The sequence below is a fragment of the Protomyctophum bolini genome (genome assembly GCF_963924005.1).
Source record: "Protomyctophum bolini genome assembly, chromosome: 7".
Taxonomy (NCBI): Eukaryota; Metazoa; Chordata; class Actinopteri; order Myctophiformes; family Myctophidae; genus Protomyctophum; species Protomyctophum bolini.
The window spans coordinates 31,231,148-31,256,688 of NC_137868.1; the positions used below are offsets into that span (position 1 = coordinate 31,231,148).

Genomic DNA, 25,541 nt, shown 5'->3' on the forward strand with positions numbered 1-25,541 from the left:
TAACATTTGGTCTCATGGGTGTACCACCACTAACAACATGCTATGGGTTATATATATACCTATATACCTATACCTATATATTACCAGGTTGTTCCTGGACATCATGAACCTGGTGACATTGAGGCTTTGATTCTGTACTAAAACTTCCCTGTCGTAACCCTTCAAAGGAAAAGTGCTAAAAACTCAGTTTGAACTGCGAGTTAAAGCCGAAGCACAGCTCTCAAATAAAAACTGGGCAAATCGCTGTGAGGGAGAAGGAATCTAGGGAGCAAAACAAAATATTTACCACTTTCTGAGCCAATATAAAGTTTGCCCCTGGACTTAAATAACTGTTATGTCATGGCTTTCCAAAATGTTCTCTGAGGGGTAAAAGAGCCATTGCATTGCATTACTATGTATGTGATGAATTTAAAAACTTGAAGATCACATCTGAAGTGAATTCCCTCAAACATTTACAACATGCAGTGGTATAATCGGCACTGCAATAAAGACTCTAGAATGCTTCATATATCACTATAATGGGATATACACTTTTTACAGTTGCCATACAATGCCATCAATAAAACAATGAATCTGGAGTTTATGGAGTGGATTGGGAGGGGGCTTGGACTACCGTAAGACCTAAAAATCCATATGATTGTATGCATAGTTTCAAAAACGAGAATGAATGCAGAGGCACATTTTAATTTGTTAACTGTGAATTGTGTTTTGTGAAAAAGCCCATGTCTGTATAGGTCCTTCTGGGCTTTTGTGACATAAATCAACAGGGCATGTGAGTGCTATTCCATTCACATTGTTTAATAATAGGGGTTTATATAAAGTAAATAAACCCCTTTTTTCTCACTGCAGTGCAGGTCTTCCTTCATGGAATGTAAGGAAAGCCATACATGCAGGCCTTCATCATTCATTTACACAGTCAACACAGACCTTCTGACCTTTTAGTTTACACATCCCACACACAAACACATTGCACAGGGAGCAATCCTATGTCCTGTATGTCTTCTACTCATCTCCTTCCTGGAAACGCAGGGCGATGGCAATGCTGCAGCCCTGCTGGCTCTTGTGTTGGCAGACATGGCTTGTGTGTTTCATTTCAAAACTGAGGCAGGTATAAATTCTCTGTTCTGCTCTCTCTATTTCCCAGGCTTTGCTTTTATTCTGAAAGCAACTGCTTGATCATACTGTGAATGGAAATAAAATCAATTGAAATAAAATCAATTGATTAAAAAGCAGAGAATAGCTGTTGATGAGCAGTGCCTGACTGAATAGTGTTGTTGGGGGAGGGGACACTGAAAGCCTATACTACTACGAGGTTATTTTGTGTCACATAATGTGCTTATTTCTTAGCACTTTCTTAACTCTGCTTGTTGACAAAGGTCCATGGCATTGACTTTCACCTTGTCTGTTGCAATTTTCTGCCAAAATTGTACATTCGATATTCGTAGAGATTTTCTTTGAGAAACAAAATGGTACGTCTTTCTCATTGCAGTGCCATTCATGAACAGCTCCCATGTGCCTGAGGCACGAGGGGCAGGAGACAGATGTTCTCTGTTAAGTCTGAGTTATACAACTTATACGTACTTAAATGTTTGCCGGTGTCACACACAAAAAAAGTAAATCTACAAACTCACAAGCAAGGCATTAGTGAAAGGTCTGTTACCGTCACAGCGAGGTACTGGGTGGTTCCAGTTTCTGCTGATTCCATGAAGACATGTCAGAGACGCCTCTCCCAGCAGGGTGTAGCCTGGCAAGCACTCAAATGAGATAGTCATTCCCACACTGGAATCTTGACCAATCACGATGCCATTCCGGAATGGCCGAGGGTCTGGACATCTCTGTAGTTCATATGCTGGAACAACATCAACAGAACAAGGTATACAAGTGATATTGTACATAAATGGATAACATATTACAATCAAACATCAAATTGTATTGTGACAGAACAAAGCATTTGAAAATTTTAAATACAATTTGTTAGATGGTTCAGAAAACAAAAGTCTAACTAAGGTCTGGGTCCACAAGGTTGCCACTAGGTTGGATCTCAGAAAATGTACTTCAATTTAATTCTGACTTTAAGGAAGCTTTTATATGAGGACCTTTCAACAAAATCCATTAAATTCAGAATTGTTAAGTGGCCTCTTTAAACAGCTTCTCGAAGTGTTTCAAGGATTCACCTTTGTCACCATCTCGCTTATTTGAGATGAATGTTGTATGCTCTTGTATGCTTATAAAGCATACGTAAAACAGATTCAAAAGATTATAATGCCTTTCTTTGATGTGGCATTCATGTCTGCACCATGATTCTGCATTTACACAGGACAAAATGCCACTGCAGAGAGTCACAGATAATTCACTTTTTGCCCTCATATTTGAAACATAGCATAGCCCCTGCTAACGTAACCCCAAACAGCTTTTAACCTTTTCAGTTGTACCAGGGAACTAGGAAGTAATCAGATGGAAAAACGTCTTATCATCCTCTCTAGATCTACCTTATTATGTCTATGTCCCAGTTGCAGCTTCCTTCCCGAAGGGGAACAAGTGCCTGCATGTAACCTACAGACATACTGTGCCTGCAGTTGCCACGACACAAGACAAACGTTGTTTTTTACGTTCCTGTATTGCAGCTAAGATATCGGACATGACAGTGAAGACATTATACAAACTCTGCCTTTCAATGGCAACTGCTGCTCTTTCCTGTATCTAACTTGACTGATGGCCCTGTAGGTTTCCCATTAATAACTTTCGTTGTCCATCAGTCACTATGCCTGATAACAACCAGTTCTAACTCCACAAGGACTATTCTTTGCCCTCACCCTCGTAAACGGTGTGGAAGCCATGTTTGTTCTGAGAGTAGTCACTGTGGAAGAAGAGGGTGGTCTCATGGGTGGTGCTAAAGAGAGAGTCAGGCACTGAGGAACCACTGAACCGATCAATCACTGTCCCTGTCTCCAGGTTCCCGCTGCGAACTTCCAGGTAATCGTGCACAGCCTCGGTGGAGAAGTTTAGAAACTGCAGGTGGATCCCTGGTAAGCATGACATAAAAGAGAGTGAGACACTGTATGTGCGTGTGTGCTGCTATTTGTCCCAAAGTGAATGCAAAAGATTGCTCCTATTTGTTTCAAAAAAGTTTTATACTATGCACGTATATATCCAATGTGACATAGCTCTGTGTACAATGCTGTACCCCCTCCAACTGTATACTTTCCCCTATTTTCAACAGTTTTTATTATATTTTGGGACTTGCTTAAGGAATGTATGTTTAATAATATCATGCTCTCTCTCTCTCTCTCTATATACAGTATATATATATATATATATATATATACACACACACACACACACACACACACACACACACACACACACACACACAAGAGAAGAGAAGAGAAGAGAAGAGAAGGACAGACCAAAGCCAACAGGGAGTTGAACCCTCCAGCTGCAGTCCAGGCTGCTCTGGTAGTTCCCTGGGAACCCGGGGCTGAGGATGACGCCGCTGAAGTCTGTCATGGAGCCGCCACACTGAGCTGTGAGAGACCAGCCAAGGAGAGAGAACATGTCACACGAAGAGAGAGGAAAGGAGAGAGAAAAAATAACTGCAGAGGTGAAAGAGAGGTTATGATGAGTGTCAGAAATGAGGAGTTGTGTGTGTGTGTGTGTGTGTGTGTGTGTGTGTGTGTGTGACTGTGTGTGTGTGACTGTGTGTGTGTGTGTGTGTGTGTGTGTGTGTGTGACTGTGTGTGTGTGTGTGTGTGTGTGTGTGTGTGTGTGTGTGTGTGTGTGTGTGTGTGTGTGTGTGTGTGTGTGTGCGTGCGTGCATGTGCGTGTGTGTGTGTGCGCGTGCACGCGTATGTGTACGTGGGTGTACGTGTGTGTCTGTGGCTGATGTGTGTGGGCTGAATTCGAATCGGTTTGTTTTCCTCCATTCTGTGTTCCACTTGAGCTTATTTGTATGTCTGCTTTTTAGAGACGTGCACATTTCTGCATGTGTGTAGTGTGCACAGTGCACACGTGTCTGCATATTGGAGCTTATTTGTCCGTGTACATATTTGCATTGTGCGTGCGTCCGTGCGTGCTGAATACCAACTAAGTGGGTGTTTGTGAATAGACGACAGACTCGGGAACATTTGCTGTTTTCGCAATGCTAAAATTTAAATAAATGAGGCCATCGAATCGATATGCAATACGGAATACGCCATCTTGCCATTTTGCACGAACATGATGCTTATCAATTTACCCCCCACACCACACACACCTCCTCACACACACACACACACACACACACACACACACACACACACACACCTCCTCACAATACCTGGCCTCACTGTAGTGAATGTTAAACCTGTCCCTTTCTCCCGTCATATATACAAACCCTTTCTCTTACGTAAACCCCCGTGTGCAATGCAATTATTGCCACCAGAGGCATGAATGTAAACTCCTGGCTGAATCATCCCTCTCTCTCTCCACCCTTGACAGGCCTATTTATGTGCTAAGTGGTTGGAAACGCGGATGGGGTATTGCCAACGCATCTTAAGGGACCACCAGCCTGCGTCCCGGAAATAAGTGAAACACCGTCTTGGGATTTAATTGGCGCTCATGGGTAGGAGGGGTGGGCTTTTGACCTGTCAGTACGCAATATGAGAAGAGAGGAGCAGAGAGGAGATACGGGGGTGTGGATGAAGGGGTTGTAGTACTGTACATGTTTTGCGAGGGCAGAAAACAGCTTTGACGTCAGTCCTTGTGTAACAAAGAGAATGCGGCCAGGGAAGAAGGAAAGCAAAGGGGGGGGGGTGCTAAACTCTGAGGAGTTGGGCTAACGAGTGAGAATGTGAAACACTATGTCCAGGAGCTGGGTTGTCACTGGCAAAGCTGGGATTTATGCCGGTGATGAACAGTGAAAGCCGCAGGGATAGAGCATTTACATGATGAGCGCAGCGTGTGTGTGCGCGCGTTCACTGGTGTCTTTGTTCATGCGTGTCTCTGTGTGTGTACTGTGCTTTTGTGAAAGTGTGGCCATGCTTGTATGTGTGCGTATGTGTTTGTATTTTTGCATGCACATGCCTGTCTATACTCATCACTCAGTGTGTGTGTGTGTGTGTGTGTGTGTGTGTGTGTGTGTGTGTGTGTGTGTGTGTGTGTGTGTGTGTGTGTGTGCCCTGTGTCCGACATGTCAGCTGTACTGTATGTAACGATGCTTTGCCGTCCATGCACGTTGTAACTGGCTGCTCTCCCACTGTCAAACTGCACTGGCAGTGTTTATGTCCTTTGTACAAGGTATTCCTGTACTTCTCATTATGTGGACATAAATAAACATTTCAAATGTGTGTGTGTAATTGAGGGTAGCGTAACAGTGAAGAACCTGGTCATAGAGAAAGTGGGGTGCATCCTTTGTAATGTCTGAAATCTATCAGTGTCAACATCAGAGCTGTCGTGGGAGGCTGGAGACTCCAATCAGTGGTATCAGAAATCAAACAACACAGAGAATGAACAAACACCTATCGATTTTTAACTTGAAGGGGAGAAAATAATCATATGACCCCCTACTCCCATACGTTTACAATACTGTAAGTTTCATGCTTTGCTGCTTTCCTGAATAGAATAATAAGATGGCGTGCGTGCGTGCGCGCGCGCGTGCGTGCGTGCGTGCGTGTGTGTGTGTGTGTGTGTGTGTGTGTGTGTGTGTGTGTGTGTGTGTGTGTGTATCCATAGTACATGAGAGGAGAAAGGCAGATGATAGGAGACAGAATGAGAAAGAGATGGAAAGAGTGAGAGAGTGCATGCATGTGTGTCGGCAGGCTGAACACGTTACCTAAACACAGTGGTACAGGGTAGTTCCACCTCCGGACTGGACCGGGCATGCAGGTAATGTATGTGTTACCCTGTAAGGGGACAAACAGCAACAACAATCTCAGCCAGCACTCCACGGCTCCAACATCTTATACCCCAAAAGAAAACAAGTAACAACTACAAAATAAATACAAATAAAAATAAACATTTCAAACCCGGAGACTCCGGAGACTCCGGAGATCAAATGAGAATCGCTGGGCTCATCTTTAAGCTTATAAGCCCTATTGCCAAAGAATTTGAGAGAGAGTGAGAGAGAGAAAATGGCTTCTATGTAAATTCACATCGCAAGAGCGATGGATATAACCAATGGATTTGTGAAAATTAGTGTTCACTCATATTTTGGGGGATTTTTCCAAATCCATTCTGAAGGTTTGGTGTGTGAAAATAGTTGATGGTGTTAAGCCCGGATGGGGTTGGGTAGGAGGGTCCTGTAGAGGCAGAACATTACTCAGGGTCTGACAGAGTCTACAGAGTAACATTAGCCTGGGAGAATGTAAGAAGAAAGCAAAACAACAAAACTCATTCCAGGCTCCCTGCTCCCCATGCTACTGTATAGGATTATGTACTGTATAGCAGATATGTACTTTTATAGGATACAAGTTTAAACTTGGAGATGGTGTTAATATTCTTATTCTTGTCAGTTCAGGTTTACAAGAAAAGGCTTATACACCAAAAGGGGTGTAAAAAAAGAAGAAAAAGCATTATTTTGTTTTCATCCAACCGAGCTTGTACACGATACATCTAAAAAAAAGATGTATCGTGTGCACGCACGCACGCACGCACCCACGCACGCACGCACGCACGCACCCACGCACGCACGCACGCACGCACGCACGCACGCACGGCTGCCGTTGTTGTTGTTGTTTTATGGTGGTGAATTACTGGTGTTCAATGTTTGTGTGCCTGAGGATGTGCAGAAGTCGGTGGTTTGTCCATGGAGGCTCTGTAGTAGAGTGAATGCTCTAGCCAGTGAAAAAGTCAATGTTGGGATTAGAGAGGCGACTGTTAACACCATCCATCCATCCATCGCCCACAGCCCTAGAAGGTTCTACAGTTCAACAGCGTCACAGCTATCTACTCCGGGAGGAATGGATTGAGAAGTTAAAGTCGTTTTCCTACACACAAACACCACATGACCACATGCACGTGCACACAAACGCAGACACGCACACGTGCACGCACACACGCACGATAGGACATTCATTAAAAAAATCAATGCATCGATTTCATTAACACAAGTCGATTCAAATTAGGAGAAGTCGAAAGTTGGAAAAAAAAGAAATAAATAAAAAAATATATTTTCAATTGTTTTCCCCATATCATATTGTTTGCTCTATGTGTGCGTGTGTCGACTTGGAAAGATCTCAACTCGTTAATGCCCTAACGCACGCACGCACGCACGCACGCACACACGCACGCGCTGTACGCACGCACACTTCCAGTAACATACAAATCATATTCTATTCTTATACTGACTAGCTCATCCTTTGGGGTATTCCCTTCACGCTGTCACTCCAGGGCAGTCAAAAGGAGATATGATTCAATTACCTGCTTTTTTTTTTACAATAGCGGGGCTAGATCGTATGCCTCAACACAGTACTTCCCTTACCTGCAATGAGAAGCCCTGGTCACAGACGAAGGAAACCATGTCGCCCACGGTGTAGCGGTCACCCACTTTCTGCCCGTTACTGGGGGCCTGAGGCTCCGGGCACGAATCCAAACCTATTGCTTAGGGCAGAGTCACAACACACAAGTGTAGACAGCAATCATTCTTCTGCACAGAATGACCACAGTACAGAACAATAACCACTGATATCATATAGAACACAGAATGGCCACAGTACAGAATAATAACCACTGATATCATATAGAACAGTAGCTCACAGAATGGCCACAGTACAGAACAATAACCACTGATATCATATAGAACAGTAGCTCACAGAATGGCCACAGTACAGAATAATAACCACTGATATCATATAGAACAGTAGCTCACAGAATGGCCACAGTACAGAATAATAACCACTGATATCATATAGAACAGTAGCTCACAGAATGGCCACAGTACAGAACAATAACCACTGATATCATATAGAGCAGTAGCTCACGGTATACTCAACAGTATTGAAATTAACATTGGCATTCAAAAGGTGTTTAATTACCCTGTTCCTATAGAGAAAGGAGGATAATTAAATGAAGGACACATATGTTAACGTTTAATTACACACTACTTCATTGCGAACGCAGTGATTGCGAACGCAGTGAGCACTTACTATGAGACCTAGCAGATCATGTCTGTGTGTCTGTGTGTCTGTGTGTGTGTCTGTCTGTCTGTCTGTCTGTCTGTCTGTCCCGCTATCCAAATATGGAGTGTGTTGCATCAGCAATCACTCAGCTCCATATATGGGCACAAAAGGGGCCAGGTCCACTCAGCTCCATATATGGGCACAAAAGGGGCCAGTGATTTGTTTGTTGTGGACCTGGCCCCTTTTGTGCCCATATATGGAGCTGAGTGCGTTCGCTTCCCGCGTTCGCGCGTCTTACTCGTTTTAATGTGCTTGTAATTGCATACTGATTGAGTTGGGGGAGGCTTCCTGTTCGTATCATAACACTGGGACACTGGGACAAGTTACTAGGCTATTCTAATAGTGGTTGTAGATTATGATTTGAAGCAATCGCTGTGAAATTGCAAAGCAATCCCTTACGTATTACTTGACAGAGGCCCTTAGTTCTGTTGGAACAAAAGTTATTGCAGAATATATTTTAACATCTTAAGGCAGTAATGGTTACACATTTATGTGTTCTTGCATGCAACACCGGCATAAATCAGTCGTAAGATCACTCCAATATCTAGTAGTTGAGAAACACAAATACATCATTGTTCATGTTGGAGCTACCACTCGCTGTAAAAGTTTCAATTGCAAGAACTTTGTATGCATGGGAGAGTGACAGTCAGATAAAAGTCCTCATTTACAATTCAGTCTGGGTCATTACTGGTGTCCCACATTAAACTCACTGAAAACCACCGTTTGGTGCATTCTAATTTTGTACTCTTTTTCTTCTGCCAGAAGGTGCAGAAAATATAGGCAATGCATCAATTAAATATCTTATGACTACTTTGTTCTATGAAATTGAGAGAGAGATAGACACTGTGAAATACAGAAAGACATTTCCATGTGCCTCAGCTACCGCAGTACACATAATTAGTGACTAGTGAGCAGACTCAGGAAGTATTCTCGAATCATACACCATGTATTTATAACCATGCAGAGGAAAATATTGAGAAGGTGGACACATAAAAATGCCCCCCTCTCTCTCGCTCTCATATATGCGAGCACACATACTCACAACACAACACATAAAGAAACACACTCAGAGAGGCCGGTAGAGAGAGAGAGAGAAAGCAGGTAGAAATACAATATATAGGAGGATGGTTGAACAATGGCGGATTTAGCTGAGTGGATATACAGCGGCCGTCTGGGAATCTGATCAAGCTCGCCCAGTCTATGTGTTAAATTGTCTCTGGGCAAGATACTTAACTCCTTACTGTCCCCCCCAGGTTCCGTATTAACCATATACACTCTAGCAACCCTATTCTGGGCAAATCATAGGTAAATATTTGAACGAAAATAGGCTAACATAGTAACATTCTCCAAAGATGTACAAGCTCACAATGTCTCGCATGAGCCAGAGCTTGTAGATCTGCTGAGAGAGATGGTGGAGGGGAGGGAAGGGCGCTGTTAAAAATATAGTTTCTGCTGCAGCCAGCTGATGGCTGCTCAGACGGTCATGATGATTTAAGTTGTCCTGGCCAATCAGCGGCAGCTAGAGGCATAAACAGTCCTGCCTTGATCCCACCTCTAGCTGCCGCTGATTGGCCAGGCCGTTTGGTGGCCGGAGCATCAAGTCTGCCTGAGAGTTCCGGAGTCAGGTTAACTTCAACACACAGACCAGGTAACGTTCTGAATTTTCTGGACTTCATGTGGTCAACGTCAGGTTACACCTGACGAATGTTATACCTGACGAAGGTTATACCTGACGAAGGTTATACCTGACGAAGGTTATACCTGACGAAGGTTATACCTGAAGGCCTATGAGGCTGAAACTTTGTATTTTTTTTGTTCACTCTGTTGTCAATAAATCCTCTCTCCTTTCTCAGTCTTTTGTTGGATCCTGCACCCGTTGCAATTTGTGGATGTGTACCTCTTGACCTAAATGTAATGTATACCTGCTTTCAAGATATCTACATATATAGTATGTACGGTATACAGTATATTTGTATTTGTTCTATTCAACCTGTTTGCTATCTCTTTCCCTTTGCTCTCACTCTACCTCTGTCCTCACTCACCCACTTCTTTACACCTGTAAACCTGTGATGTGACACATAAAACAGCCGAAAACTGATTCTGATATGTAAAATAAATACATGGAGGTATTTCTTTGGCCTACTGGAAGCACAGGAACTTGGGCGATGATCGGTCCAATGTTTTGCAAGATTTAGACACCGGACAGAGAGACTAATTTGTCTCCATGCCATGGCATAAAAATAGCTGAGTGGTTGTAAGAGATTTGAGTAGTGGGATGTTGTACATAAAATAAAGAACAGCCGAAGGGGTAAAGGAAATAGATGTAGAGGGCTTTGGCCATATTAACCACCTCAGTTGAAAGTTGAGAGCAGCAGAAGAGACTCGTTGCAGTCGCGAGACATGGCCAAAAACGTCCCCAGCCAAAAACGTTGAGAACCCCTGCAGTACACTATAGTTTGTGTGAAGCATTGTCTGCCATACAAGCCATACAAGTTTATATATCAAGTTTTGTAATGTAGCAAACCATAAGTTATCTAGCCTCGGTACCCAGGCTTTTATTTATCTAAATAAATAAATAAATACATGCCAAAAAAATAGACTGGAGGAATCATGTGGCCCAAGAAACAAAGAGCTTTAGCTGAGTCAGCAGGCTGTGACACCAGCAAAAACTGTTCCCTGAAGCAATGCAGTCTCATTCATTTGGTGGCTCTTAACAACTAGGCTCTTAACAACCTGGCATCTACAGTATGTGATTGTCCAAGCGAGTATGAGGCAAGGGGGTACTTAAAGGAATTACAGTACCAAATTTGATTTTCCATCACAAAATCTTTGAAAATTAAGTAAGGCATGTCAATCACACAAAACAAAATGTCTAGCATACTGGGAAGGAGGCAGTCAATTACAACAACTGACTTGCACTTATAATAATATAACATTATGTATAAGTGCTTTTCAAACAATATCAAATATGATGGTGAATCAAATCAAGATAGGGTGTAATAAAAGCTGTGGCTCCCATCATGTGGATCTTCATGTGGCGAGTTTGTGACATCAGTCGTCTGAGTTATTGATTGATTGATTGATTGAATACTGTATTAGTCAGAAATGTAAACAGCACATAGTACAGTAAGGCATTACAGCTAGGATAACATTGTTTCCATCATCGTCCTATGTATTCAATTCATCAATCGATGTACTGTATGTCTCCAAATTCGGCCACGGTTTGAGCCACGGTGTAAAAACTTTAAAATCAATCCTAAAATTAAAGGGAGTTTAAGACAAAGGTCATACTGGGAGTCAGAGCGACCTCCTGCAGCTGGTTCACTCACTGGCGGAATCTCCAAGGCATGAAGGCACACACCTGACAGCGGAGGAAGCTGAGGAAGAAATACCTCCAGTCCTTACAAATCCCAATATTGATGATGGTCCCTTCAAATAAGATTTCGCCAGAGTGAAATCCACTCTGAAGCATTGAAAAATTACTGGGTTTAGGATTACCCCGGAGATTTTTTAAGAATTGTGAAAATCATCCCAGTGTCAACATCTGGAGATCTCTCAACACTAAAGAGCCAAGGTGGCAACATCTGGAGATCTCTCAACACTAAAGAGCCAAGGTGGCAACATCTGGAGATCTCTCAACACTAAAGAGCCAAGGTGGCAACATCTGGAGATCTCTCAACACTAAAGAGCCAATGAGGATTTGGACATCCCAGTGAAGTGTTGCCAGCGGTCACAGTTTACTATGAAAATCTGCATTTTTCTTACCTCAAACCCTCAAATCTCCATATATGGAGCTGACCTGTTCTGACATTCCAATGTTGATCCTTCCACACCCGTCCTTCCTCTTCGATGTCTCCCTTTTGATACCTGTCCATTCAAACTCTAGACGGGCCCGCCCCAAAGTTCTAATACCTCTACCACCTCTAATAATAACATGAGGCACTGCACTGAAGGAAGTCAATGACTAACAAATACCTGCACTCATAGGCCCCACAGGCTAGAGCAACACTTCTAAGCGAAGAAAGAGCTTGAATGGATGTCTCTGGATCTGAATGGCATGGTCAGGTTTTAGTAAGAGGTCTAGCAGCAGCATTTCGAACAAGTTGTAAATCATAATCCTTGAAAGGGTAGTGACAACAATACTGAAAGCTGATGTGGTTGCTCCCCATGACATAATAAAACATTCTACGGAGGAGCTTAATATATCACTTGATCCCACAAACACAAACCTTTGGGTAGCATGCACACAGTGCACACACATACTAAACTATGCGTGTGCTCATGAGCAGAAAGGCAGGTGCTGCTTCACAGGCAGTAGCAGGGGAAGTCAATAGATATCAATGGCCAACTGTGACTGGAGTAACGCTCCTACTGTGAGACAAGTCTGAAGATATTCTCAGCAGTAAGGGTCAGTTGTCAGAGGGAGACAAGCCTATTGAGACGGACTGGACTATTGGAGCAGTTCCAAGCCGAGGGAAAGGGGCTCATCAGGGTGAGCTGATTGTGAGACACAGCGTAGTAATTTTCAGGAAAATGGCTTCACAGCCACAAAGGTGTAAGAGATTGACTTGCTGACTCACTACTCATTTTATCTGCACCATTGATCATTCATTTAAGCCAGAATTGATTTAACTGAAAAGGAGCCACTCTGCTTGGCCATGCAGGTTAAGTAATCCCACACCTGCATGCTTGTGGTAGTTGAGCTATTATTATTGACTGACGTTCCGTTGCAGCGACACTTGCAATAGTGGACCCAAATTTGATCCACGTCAACTTGTCTCCGTTCCTGTGGCGGGCGCTTTCTCCACCATCCTTGCTTCAGCTCTCCAAATATTATTTCTTGTAGTGTGAGTGAGACGTTAAAGTAGCTGTAGGGTGTAGGAGAGTCAAACTCGCATAAAGAGAGACATCCGTGAGGTTCATCCCTGGGAGAGGGAGGAACACTGACAGACAGGTGCATAGTAGAATAGCCTAGAGATAATTTGTTCTGCTTGAACAAGGAATATATAAAATCCAGAGGGGAGGTGGGAGTTTGGTCACTTAGGGAATATGAGAGACAAAAGACGAATGAGTGGAGACCAGGATGAGGCCTGGGAAACCAGTATCTAGAAGCAGGAAGAGTCGTGGAGGAAACGGTAGGAAGTTCAAGCTGAGACAGGCAGCTAGGCAGAGATGTGCTGAATGCAGCAATGAAGGCATCAAATTAGGAATGAATAGAGGTTAGGTGACATACAGACAGGCGTGCAGAGAGGCTGACAGACATTTACTCACCGCATTCACACTCTCTCTCCCTTTCTCTCCCTCCCTCTCATTCTCTCTCTCTCTCTCTCTCTCTCTCTCTCTCTCTCTCTCCATCAACTTGTTCCAGCTAGACAAGATGTCTTTCACCTCCCATACTTTGCACAGAGAGAAGCCCCCCACATATACAAGACTCTCTCTCTCATACCTGTGTACTCCAGGTGGAAGCCGATCGCTGACACACTGATGTCGGACTGAAACGTCAGGTACAGGTTGTTGGAGGTGCTGTTCAGCAGCTGGGGGATAGTTGTACCTGAAAACAACAGAATGTCGTTCTGCATCCAGACATAATGGTACATCCACAAATATGACATATAGTACAGTAGAGTAAAATAAAAACATTATTAAAGCTCAACTATGCAGGTGTGTGTTGGCAACATTGTTGTTATACAGACAGAGGCGTCTGTTGGGAGCATTTCCATGGAAAAAGTGAAGGGAGGAGCTCATCTATCCGAGTATAAAGAAAAGCACTATGTAAGTCTGATGTATTATTGTTATTATTATCATCATCATCATCATCAAAAATACCTCCTTTAACTATCCTTTGAAGAAACCGTATAGTCTTGCTGGCAGTCCACACACATTCACTATTGTATTAGCCGATTTTTAAAACTGTATCGACATCATGAACATCTTGAGGGCATTCTTCACTGTGATTATGGGTACACTGATAAGTCACACCTGAATAGCATCTGCAGTGCCGGAAGCACCTTCGGAAAGCTCTCACGTCCCAGACGTCATTGGCATGAACTTTATATCTCTAAACTAAAATCTCTAACGACCTCTGTCTGTCACAGAAGTTGAGAATCTCTACAGACCATTATGCCTTCTTTGGGTTCTGTCTCACCATTCATTGGAGGGTAATAAGAGAAAAGCCCACAAGTAGGAGCATGCACCACAGAATTTAAATTAGAATCCGGGGACATTCACTGTTCAGAATATTCCATTTGTCTTCAAGCATTAAGGTGTATTGTATTCCATATACGCCTTGACATATTTTGCATGCAGACTGTTAAATATAGTCAAAGTTTCCCTGAGGATAAAATTGATTGCCATCCATTTCAAGCCTTTCATACCACAGTGCAGCCCTGTGAGAGAGCTACACATTCAAACCAGCATAAGATACCTACTTTCATTCCAAAATAATATATCCACCATTAGAGATAGCTTCACCTACTATTAGGAAAGCAAATTCTGATAGAAGTGAAATTAACCATCATTATACTGTACATGTGGTTCTTAAACTAGGATAATGGAATATAGAATGCATTGCAGACCAGTTTATAATCCGGTACCATGTGGCAAGATAAGTGTGCTTTCATCACGACGAGCCCTTTGGCTAGACTACAGGCACTGGGGCTCCAAGGATGGCTAAAGTATGTTGTTCAATCTGTTTGTCCTTCCGTACGACACTTTACTGGCAATGACTACTGACTAGATTGCTATGAAATGCTCCCTGATTGATGTGGAGAATGGCGATCCCATGGATTGTTCTCTAGCAGCACCACCAATAGGCCTAATTTTACACTTTGACACAATATAGGCTTTTGGCATTCCTTCCAGGAATTGAAAAAGGATAATATTATGCATGTGCATGCCCAGAGGTGCTGGTCATCGTGATATAATAAAAGATTATCGATGCAACACAAGGTGTTTGCCTTTTATAATGGGAGAAAAAATGAGAAAAAATCACACAGTGTTCTCACATTGACTGTTATTATAAAAGTAAAGTTAAATAATTCAAAAAGGTGTGCAACATAATGTGGGAAAAACCTTCCTATTTGCAGTATGCACAAGAAATGTGATGCTGATCGGTCCAGCAGTTTGTGAGATTAGTTCGGGAAATACAGACATGCAGAGAAGAAAATGAGAAGAGGAAAATGAGCATGAGGTTATTATTTCCTATTGATGTGAATCCTGAGATTTATTCTTCATAAATTACATGCATAGTTTGATATAATACATATTTGCAATACACCAGACCTACTACTCTACTGCCAGGATGATTGTCCATACAATCAAAACGTACCTTGGGGTTTGATTTAGGAAATTTATTTTTCATATTGTTAGAGCAAGAAATTATGGTGTAGCAAATCTTTCTAAAAAATTAGCAAAATGTGTGTAAAATATGAAAAAAACAAATAGATCTATACCACTAGCTTTCTTCACAAATGTGTTCATAAAAGGTGTCTAATATCACCTATCAATTTGTTCCAATTTCTTTAACACAGTCCCTCCCGTTACTATAGGCGGGATTGTGAGGCCAGTGCCAGTGTTATGCGTGAAAAACGCAGAAGAAGAGACCACTTCCACCTGACCCGGAAGTGATATCCCTCCATATTTGAGCCACATCCTCATTCTAGGTGCGCGGTAGATTAACTTTCTTAGCGTGATCAAAGATTGCAGTTTGTCTCATTTTGAGGGGAAAAAGGACTATTAAGTGTGCGCACGGACGAGTGTGCGTCGCATCGAGATGCAAGTGTTTCTACCATGTGAGTACAAAAAAAAGCTATTCACAAGATTATCTCGTTCTGGCACAGATTCGGTATATGGCAAAAAATATAAAAATGTCATTATGCTTTAAGTAGCACTAGAGCGGTGCCCATGGGGCCTCTACAGCGTTGTCCGTTGGGCCTTGCCTACTTGGAACGATGCAAGCTGGAAATGCATGCCCAGCACAGTCCAGAGGCCTGGCAGAGGCCTTTTTTGGGCAGTTCTGGACAACCGTGGGTCCGACCGACTCGACACGGGGCACTGCACCCCCTGCGGTGGTGTGGCACGCGTGTGTCGAATTTGAACTCGGTGGGGTGAACGGTTCTTGAGTTACGTGGATTACACACAGACAGACGTACAGACAGACAGAGACTTGGTGCATTTATCTGTGACATGTCAAACTAGGGGGTTTCATCATTCTGAATCCATTGCAAGCATTAGTTTTGCATGAAAAACCCTCCTTGAGCTAAATTCGGCCATAGCACAAATGTGCTGACCTGCATTTGTGATGACGGCTATGGCTGTTTTTCAAATTGAGAGGTGATAGTAGACACCTTTATGAACACATTATTTTGTAAAGAAAGGTAAGCATTTTCCTTGGAGATTTCCCACACATTTTAACTATAAAGGATTACTCTGCAGTGTACCCTATGTAAGGGATAATAATAATATCTGGTGGTCAATGTATTAATTTATGTTAGGTAGCCATGTAATAGGCTAAGCGGGATAATATATGGCTACAGTAGGTGGTCATTGTCGCGAGATAATTCATAGACAGGGAGTTTAACCACTGAGGCGAAGCCCAGGTGGTTAATCACCCTGAAGGTGAATTATATCCCGTTGGAAATATGTTAGAAACAGCAGTAAATCAGCAGGGCCCAGCAGGTGCTCAGAGGGTTTGATTAGGCAGCAGTCTGTTATAGAGCAGAGCGGTCTGTTATCAAGAAATAACACACCGCTGAATTCAGCGATTGACCAATCAGAATTAAGCATTCAGTAAGCTATGTAATAAAGTAAGGTAGAGAACTCCAGGGCCCCAGGAAGAAATAGCTGTTGGCATGTGTAACAGCTAATATAGTGATCCTAAATAAAGTCAAACTCAAAGGAAGCAATGAAGCACCTTTCCTTAGAATTCATTCAAGCAGCTCTTAGCTATTATAGTCCCAAAGTGCTTCTATTGCACATTGGCTTTCACACTCACGTCAGGTCCTTATGTAGATGAGTGGCCTTTGCCCATATACTACACAAGTATTAAAAGAGATTGCTGAGGGCTTGGGCGCTTGTACTGAAATGAAAATAAATCTATAGAGTAACATGGGACCTGCATAGGATAGGACGCCACATCAAACTATGGTCTTGTTTCTTCATGTACAGTACCAGTAAGACGCCCTGGGGGGCGAGAAGCGACCTCAAGGTCGCAAGGTCACCTGGGTGACGGCAGACTGCTGGCCAGTGCTGGGCGAGCGCTGGTGCTTTGGCATGGGGGGTCAGATCAACATACAGTATGGAATGAATTCTGTACTGGCCATATATGGAGCGTGTTTTGAGTGTACAGGGTTTGATGAAGTCAGATCAACATAATTATGGAACGTCAGAACAGGAAGGACGGGTGTGGAAGGATCAACATATGGAATGGGCTGCCTGTTTGACACCCGTGACCTAGACACACGTTTTTTATATATATATATATATATATATATATTTACAGTTAATATCTGCAGGCATGTAATGTCTGCTTTACTGTAAAAAGAAGAAAACATTTATAAAACATGTTCTCTATCGTGTTCGAGACTGGCTCTCCACTACATATTTTCAATATGTACGGGAACTGACCCTACAGGGCAGTGTTCATGGATATCTCTTTAAGACACATCTTCTATGGTGGCACCGCCCAGATGCCAATCAGCGGGCTATTTAAGCCCCATCTGTGCAGTGCCACTTCGATTTTTTGATTTCCACGAGAGCAGACGTTTCGTGTATCTCAGCAGTTTTGACACTATTAAACAACATATATATATATAAATATATATATTTAGAACATGAAGCTGCGTGGCACACAGTCCACTTACCTAGGTAAGAAGAGAGCTGGTCGTCTCGACGACTCCTCTCGGGGCGCCGCGTAGCTCCACAAAAAAAAAAAAACAACAACAGCAACAAGCTGCAGGCCTAATCCGCTAGACAGTGGAGGAAGCCTCAGCTTGTCCGTGCGTCCGTTCCCTGGTGAAACCCGACCACGTTGGGGGAAACCTTGAGACGGCGTTCGGTCCGTGCGTCCGTTCCCTAGTGAAACCCGACCACGTTGGGGGAAACTAGGAGACGGCGTTCGGTGTGGCCAAAGCCAAGTGCGAAGCCGACCACGTTGGCGGAGCCCTGGTTCCCTGGCTGCAGAAGCGGTGAGACCTCCGGGTCTATCATCGCAGCTGTACACCGCGGCGGCGATTGGCGGGGTAGAACCTAGAGGAGCTGACCCAGTCGGCGTACTCTGAGGCCATCTACGTTCGCTGATCGTTGCCGCCGCGGTCCGGGCCAGACCACACGGCAGAGAGTGTAAACAAACAATTCCAGCGTGTTCCAACTTCCTCATTGACAGGTTGACGTGAGCGTCATAGTGTAGGAGGTATGCTCGTCAGGGACGGCTGCCCAGACTGCACTGTGCCTCACGGTTCACAAGAGGGCGGTGTGGCTCAAAGATCAGGAGACAAAAACTCCAGATGACCCACCGTGTTAGGCGCTGCAATTAAATCGCTTACTCTGTCAGAATTGGTTCTGGTTAATATATACTTATATGCTTATATATTATATACCTGTGTGTATCAATACAAGCATACAGGTATGTGTATCACGCAAGCTGATACACTACCAATGTATTGTACAGTCTGTACAATACAGTACAGGCATATATATATGTACCATTGTAAAGCGCTTTGAGCACTTGGAAAAGCGCTATAAAAATGCAATTCATTATTATTGTTATTATTATAAGTATGATAATGGCTACAACAACACACTATGCATGTGGACTTGTAGGCCTACTGGTATGATATACAAAAGTTTGGAAGCCTCCAGTGTGCTTAATGTCAGATTGTTTTGTGCTAGAGCAGAGCGGCCGAGCAGTTTATGTACAACCTCTTCCAGAGGTCCATAACTCTGCTGGTGACACAAAACAAACTGTGGACATTGATTTGGGGACTCTGTCCTAACAAAGAGAGAGCACACTGAGAATCCGCGTCATGGGGATGTCTTAGGGTACCATGTTGCCTTGATTCGTTTATGCAGCATTGTGAGCTGCAAAGGGTAGATTATGACCCCTCACGTTCAAGCAATTACTATGGGCCCACTCCCTGTGGAGCACATTCCGAACAGTTAAAATATGGTGTACAATACAAGATGTATACATATATGTATATATAGGTACACATATAATAAATAATATATAGGTATACATATGAATATATCTATATAGAGACAAGAGGAGATGGAAATAGCAGGGGTTTCTCAGGCTGCATGTGGAGCTCACACGCCCACAGAGGATGGCCATGACCAGTGTGTGCCCTGCGGGGGCCCTGGTATGAGGACCTCCTGTATGAATGGTCTCTTCCTTCCAGCGGAAGCTGGAGGGGCCATGCCTGTTTTGGCAAAAGACCAGTCGTTTCCACTGACAGACCCATAAAAATGTATTTTTTATGTGAACGGGTATATGCTATTTGTATACAGCTGTGACTCTGTCTCCAAGACAATGTTTTCTACAAGAGAGACAAATAAAGACTACCTTGAACCTTGTCCCAGGTTGGCAGAGCTGGGCGAGCTAAGCTCAGGCTATAGCTCCACCTCTTTCCTGCCCTGCCTGGTATGGACAGGTCTGTAAAGAAGGATTTAGTGAAAGTTTTCGGCGAGACTACTTACGAGTGTCAGCAGCCTATTAATGCACTACAGTGTGCAGTTTAGGGAGCGAGCGTTGACTCGCCCTCTCGGGTTAGCTGTTGTCTCGTTTGTAGGTGAGACTAACACAATTCCTTGGGGTCAGACGGCCATTAGAGCACACTGTACAGGGTATGGTTTACTGAATGGATCCCCATTAGCTGATGCCAAAGCGACAGCTAATCTCCCTGGGGTCCATATGAAATAGACATACAAAGAGTACATGAATACATGTATTGTGGGTGTTGCGCCAGCTTACACCCCGGTGATGTAGTTCGGTATTGTGGATCTGGGTTCAGTGACACAAACAGAACGTGCTGGGTCAGTCGAAGGTTTCCCTTTATGTTGGGCAGTCATCATAGCGCACTATACTGTCGTATTTCTGGCGGGGTGTCAGCTCACGCGACAGTGGTGTAGTTCTGTCACAGACAGGACATGCTGTGTCTGTCCGACGTTTGGTAACATAGACATGACATGCTGGGTCTGCCAGGAAGTATGCCTGAATCTCAGCCATTATCACACTATAGGGCGTATTGCTGACGAGGTCAGCTCATGCGTCCGTGGTGTAGTTTCACGGTGGAGCCGGGCTCAGTGACACAGCAGAGCGTGCTGTGGCTGTCGGGCAGAGCACACGATACAGTGTACAGTGTGTCACGGCGAGCCGTTTATGCACCTAGGTGTGACTCTGCGGGGTAGAATCCGGTTACCGGTCTGAAACCACAGAGAAAGCTCTTCTCATCCAGAGAAGTCACGAAGTCATGGCTATCTAGGCGCAGCTAGCCAACAACAACAGCAACAAGACTGAGTGCCGAATCTGCCTCGCGGAGGAAGCCTCAGTCTTGTCCGTGCGTCCGCTCCCTGGTGAAACCTGCTCGTCGGGGGAAACCTTGAGACGGCGTTCGGTCCGTGCGTCCGCTCCCTGGTGAAACCTGCTCGCCGGGGGAAACCTTGAGACGGCGCTCGGTGCGGCCAAAGGGTCCCAAGTGCGAAGCCGACCTCGTTGGTGGAGCCTGGGTTCCCTGGCTGCAGAAGCGCTGTGAGACCCCGAGCGAAACCGACCTCGTCGGTGAACCTCCTGGTTGATCATCGCGGCTGAAAACCGTTGCGGCGGGTAGCGGGGTAGAACCCAGAGGAGCTGACCTAGTCGGCGTACTCTGAGGCCATCTACGGTCGCTGATCGTTGCCGCCGCGGTCCGGCCAGACCACACGGCAGAGAGCGTAAACAAACAATTCCAGGGCCAACCGGCGGGGTATGGCTAGAGGTGCTCAGCACACCGAGCCCACTCCTCAGTCCTGACAGTTCAGGATACCCAGCCCCCACATGCTGTCTCTCGAGACAGTGGCGGTCAATTCAGGTGGACCCCTGAGTAGGTTCCACCATGTCATGGGTTGTAGCTCTCTCGAGGTCGTCCTCAGACGAGCCCTCCATTGTCGTTTCCGGTGATCCTGGATCTCCATCTGGCCAGTTTGTTGGTACTTTGCGCTCCTGCGTCGTTCTTGAGTACATCCACGGATGTTGGCGTGGGACGTCCTCGTGACCGGTGCCCGTTTGTTGGATCCCACAGCACTAGTTTGCTGGCTGGCATCTCTTGGCAGTGAGCCAGCTGGTGCCTCCGCCCCTTAGGGCTGAGGGAGACCACGGTGTACCGGGTGCTCGCACATTAGGTCGGCAGCCCCCCCACGGGAGGTGGTACTGTCTGCCTTGCGGCATGAGCCAATTAAGCGTGGACACTTGGGTGGCTTCTCGCAGGACAGCATTTTTGTTGTTAGCAGTGTCAGCCACAAGAATGTCCCTATCAGTGCATGAAGGAGGCTGCCGCTTCCTACATGGCAATGGTTAGGTGGTGCTGGCACCAATCCCTGCACTCTATACCATACGGCCTGATCAGAGAGTGCTCGGGTAGACCATGGTCGAAGGGTGGACTGTCCCACCGGATCACAGGGGTGATCCAACAGGGACAAGCAGGCAGGAGTGCCAGGGTCGCCTGGAAGGCGGGCACACTCTGCCCATGGGACAACAGCCCCCTGGTTGCTGTAGAATGGTGTATCTCTGACAGAGATCTACACAGCAGTGACATGGGCGACTCTGTCTACATTCACCTTGTCCTACCGATGGAACGTGGTGGCATCCGCTCCCCCTGTGGGAGTCGCTCCTGCGTGCTACTCAGCGGTAGGGTCACCAGCACCTTGACCGGTCAGGTCGGCCGGGCATCTGACGGGCTGGCTTGAGCAGCCCTTCACCCCGGTGGTCACTGGCCTAGCATCATGCTGGGCCAGCTGAGCCTAGGCGGCGTCTTGCGCCTAGGCCACGAGTATTACTTACTTGGTATGAATACTGAAGTTTTGGAGCGTTTTGGCAAGCGCCTGTGACTCATGGCGCTCACCACTTATAGGCTCGGACGGAATTCAGGTTAAACTGCCTCGGGCTGCCGCAGGGGCAGCTGGTCTGCTTATTTCCTCGCGGTGTGTCTTAGAGAGTTCCCGTACATATTGAAAATATGTAGTGGAGAGCCAGTCTCGAACACGATAGAGAACGGAGGGTTACACTCTCTGTAACCCAGGTTCTCTGAGTGGAGAGACTGGCTCTCCACAAAAGAGCCGCTCCGAAATGCGTGTCAATCAAGAATTAATCGAAGTGGCACTGCACAGATGGGGCTTAAATAGCCCGCTGATTGGCATCTGGGCGGTGCCACCATAGAAGATGTGTCTTAAAGAGATATCCATGAACACTGCCCTGTAGGGTCAGTTCCCGTACATATTGAAAATATGTAGTGGAGAGCCAGTCTCTCCACTCAGAGAACCTGGGTTACAGAGAGTGTAACCCTCCGTTCTACTTCACAATAGTGTTGCGCAATATACTGAAGCATCAGTACTTTTTCGCTACTGTAACGTGCTGTGCATAATGGCTAATTAATATATGCTCTGTCGTACAACCGTGACGTGTGCCAAAAGATGCAAGGCATTGTACAGTAGATATACCGACTATATACTGTACGGACACTGGACAGAGTATAAATCAAGGGGCCGGTTCTACTATAACCGTTATGAAATGTCTTTATAGGATTTTTCCACATAATTTCTTGTCCCAAATGCATTGCACAATGTATATATTTAGTAACTTGTATATGTCTAGAAATCTGCCTACCCAATGTCAAGTTGGAGCTATTAAGCAGCTATAATTATGCATGCAATGCTGAGCCAGCTGGGCCAATGGCTACAGAGAAACTTCTAGGTTGACAATTCAAGTGCATGCAGCATATTGTCATGATGACAACGCCTGCAACTTGCAGACCGAACAGGTGCACACAGTGACGTGTGAGCATACGCTGCCTGCAGGGCTGATGATGACGGTCAGCCCTGCTACACATGCATGTGCAAAAGATGTTGAGTAACAACTCTAGCCACGTAGGTGGCCTGAAATGTCTCTCCACACGCATCTCTATAGTATAACCCCATAAACACATGTGAGCTTGTAGATCAGAGATTTTAGAGAAGAGATTTGGTGCACAGGGAAATAAGGAGGGGACCATATAGACCTGGGGCCCCAGTCAAGAAAGTATATAGGGTTTAAATGGTTCTTGATGTAAATTTTGAGTCTGGAAACGAGAAAACCATGGCACTACCAGAACACCTACAGTAGTAGTAAAGTAGAACACTAATGTGTTCGCCAGCAATAAAGTAGTCAGTTCAAGATTTACCAGTACAAAGGTAAAAGGGAATCTATGTATCTGAGTTTCCTTTGTTCAAAGAGTGTAGGCTATAAAGGAAACACATCATAGGAAATCCAATCGACGTGTGTACACATCCTCCTAGCGCATCCTCAATGATATCAGGCGAGAGAATAATATTCAGATTTTTTTAATTTTTGAGTGAGCCTCTAAGGCCACCGTACGCTTCGCTCTTCAGTCATATTAGCTTCCCGTTCACTAGCGCGGCAGAAAGAATGCCTCTGCTCATCTCTGGGCGCTCTCCATGGTTTTGATCTGATGGATATACTACGCGCTTCATTTCCGCTCCTCGTCTGCCTCTCATTCAAAATATGAGCGCTTTGGAGCTTTTAGCGATATAATAGAATCGAGAGCAAGGTAAGCTAGCAAAATATTTCTGTTTTTTTTTCAGGTGGATTTTTGGAAAAAAATGCCTCAATTCATCCAATTGCCATCAAAGGCGTAAGAAGAAATTGCACCCTTTTCACATTAGCCTGTTATATAGCGCCACCAGGAGGCCACAACCTGACCTGGCCTGGTGGAGACCAATACTCCCTGTCTGTCATCTTTTCCCTGCTCCACATTAAAACCAGGAAATGCTCAAACATGTTTTCTTTTGTTTAGTTGTTAATTTCTGTACATGACAGTCAGTGAATATCTTAGTTACACCAACATTGTTTTTGTGAAGCAGTTTGTTTTATGCTTATTTATTAAGATTACAAAGATCATCAGTGTGATATTTCAGCAGACTATCCAAAGGTGCTTTGCTTTCCATGGGTGCTGCACTGCTATATAGAAGTCGCAACCTTTACTTATTTTGTTAAGTTCCTTTTTATCATTTTACTTTGTCATTATTTATTCACTCACTCACTCACTCACTCACTCACTCACTCACTCACTCACTTGTCAAATGATCACATCGGCGTTATGCTCTCAATAAAACAGCTATATAACCATGCTTGCTCCTAGTAGTATAGTACTATTGTTCCAGTATAAAAAGCATACTGGCAATCCCCGGCATAACAATCGTTATAAGATATATCATCAGTAATGTATAAGACTTACAGATATCTACACAGTCTCGGGTCGTGGAGAGTGAAGACCTCCTACAAACTAATGTACAGTAACTGGCGTATTTCATTCCTTTCACTAAAATCTTCCTAGGTTTCATAAAAAGCACTATGAAAGGCTATGCTAAATGCCACCACATCCATCACTGTGGAGCCTGGGGTCTGGTGACGTTTGATTGAAATTCATGCGGGAGCTGACAAGAAAATTCAGTTGCGTCAGTTTTACCTGAGTAGCTGCCAAGTCTGGGAGCATTGCCATCAATTCCATCGAAAAAATCCAATGAATCCCAGTTGTGTTCGGTGGCAAAGGTCACAACTTGAATCTGTAAATCAAAAGACACTTAGATATACAAATAAAGATGGAGAGAGATAGTCCTAAAAGAACACTTTGTGGATGAAAACTTCAAACTAAAAAAAATATATAAACACTTTGGAGTGGAACAAAATGACTACCATATTATATAATTTGATTATTTACACAAATATCATGATTATACACACATCCAGATCTGACACACCACCCCCTAAAACATATCAAACAATATATAGGCCTCTGATTATGGCCTCTCACTTGTATGCCAGCTCCCTCGGGAACAGAGATCTTCCAGGCACAGTTCAGATAGTTGGCGTACGGGTCAGGGTATCCAGGAGAGAGGATGGTCCCCTTGCGTGCCGTCAGAACTCCACCACATGGGACTACACACAAATACAAAAACGAGAGAGACAGAGAGAGAGATGAGTCCATACTCAGTGGATGTCTGCAGTAATCAGAACACTGTAAACATCCCGATATAAATAAGCCCTCCTTACAATGTACCAATAACAAAAAGCACATTTCCAATGTATAGGCATGCACATTTGTTTTCCTTAGTGTCCAAAAGGTGTGTGCGCGTGTGTGTGTT

At 44.4% G+C, this 25,541-nt stretch overlaps 2 protein-coding genes across 3 annotated transcripts in view; both read right to left on the reverse strand.

Annotated features, from left to right (window-relative positions):
* The window catches only part of cmc1 (C-x(9)-C motif containing 1), a 307,618-nt gene that overhangs the window by 262,793 nt on the left and 19,284 nt on the right, over positions 1 to 25,541 (reverse strand). The window lies entirely within an intron of this gene.
* The window catches only part of LOC308318953 (CUB and sushi domain-containing protein 3-like), a gene marked incomplete at its 5' end in the record, with an annotated part of 301,597 nt that overhangs the window by 111,362 nt on the left and 164,694 nt on the right, over positions 1 to 25,541 (reverse strand). Inside the window, 8 exons of the mRNA XM_080768691.1 lie at positions 1,661 to 1,849; positions 2,814 to 3,023; positions 3,408 to 3,524; positions 5,810 to 5,879; positions 7,457 to 7,575; positions 13,600 to 13,704; positions 24,866 to 24,962; positions 25,211 to 25,335. Coding sequence (XP_080624817.1) covers positions 1,661 to 1,849; positions 2,814 to 3,023; positions 3,408 to 3,524; positions 5,810 to 5,879; positions 7,457 to 7,575; positions 13,600 to 13,704; positions 24,866 to 24,962; positions 25,211 to 25,335 — 1,032 coding nt within the window. The remainder of the gene's footprint in view (positions 1 to 1,660; positions 1,850 to 2,813; positions 3,024 to 3,407; positions 3,525 to 5,809; positions 5,880 to 7,456; positions 7,576 to 13,599; positions 13,705 to 24,865; positions 24,963 to 25,210; positions 25,336 to 25,541) is intronic.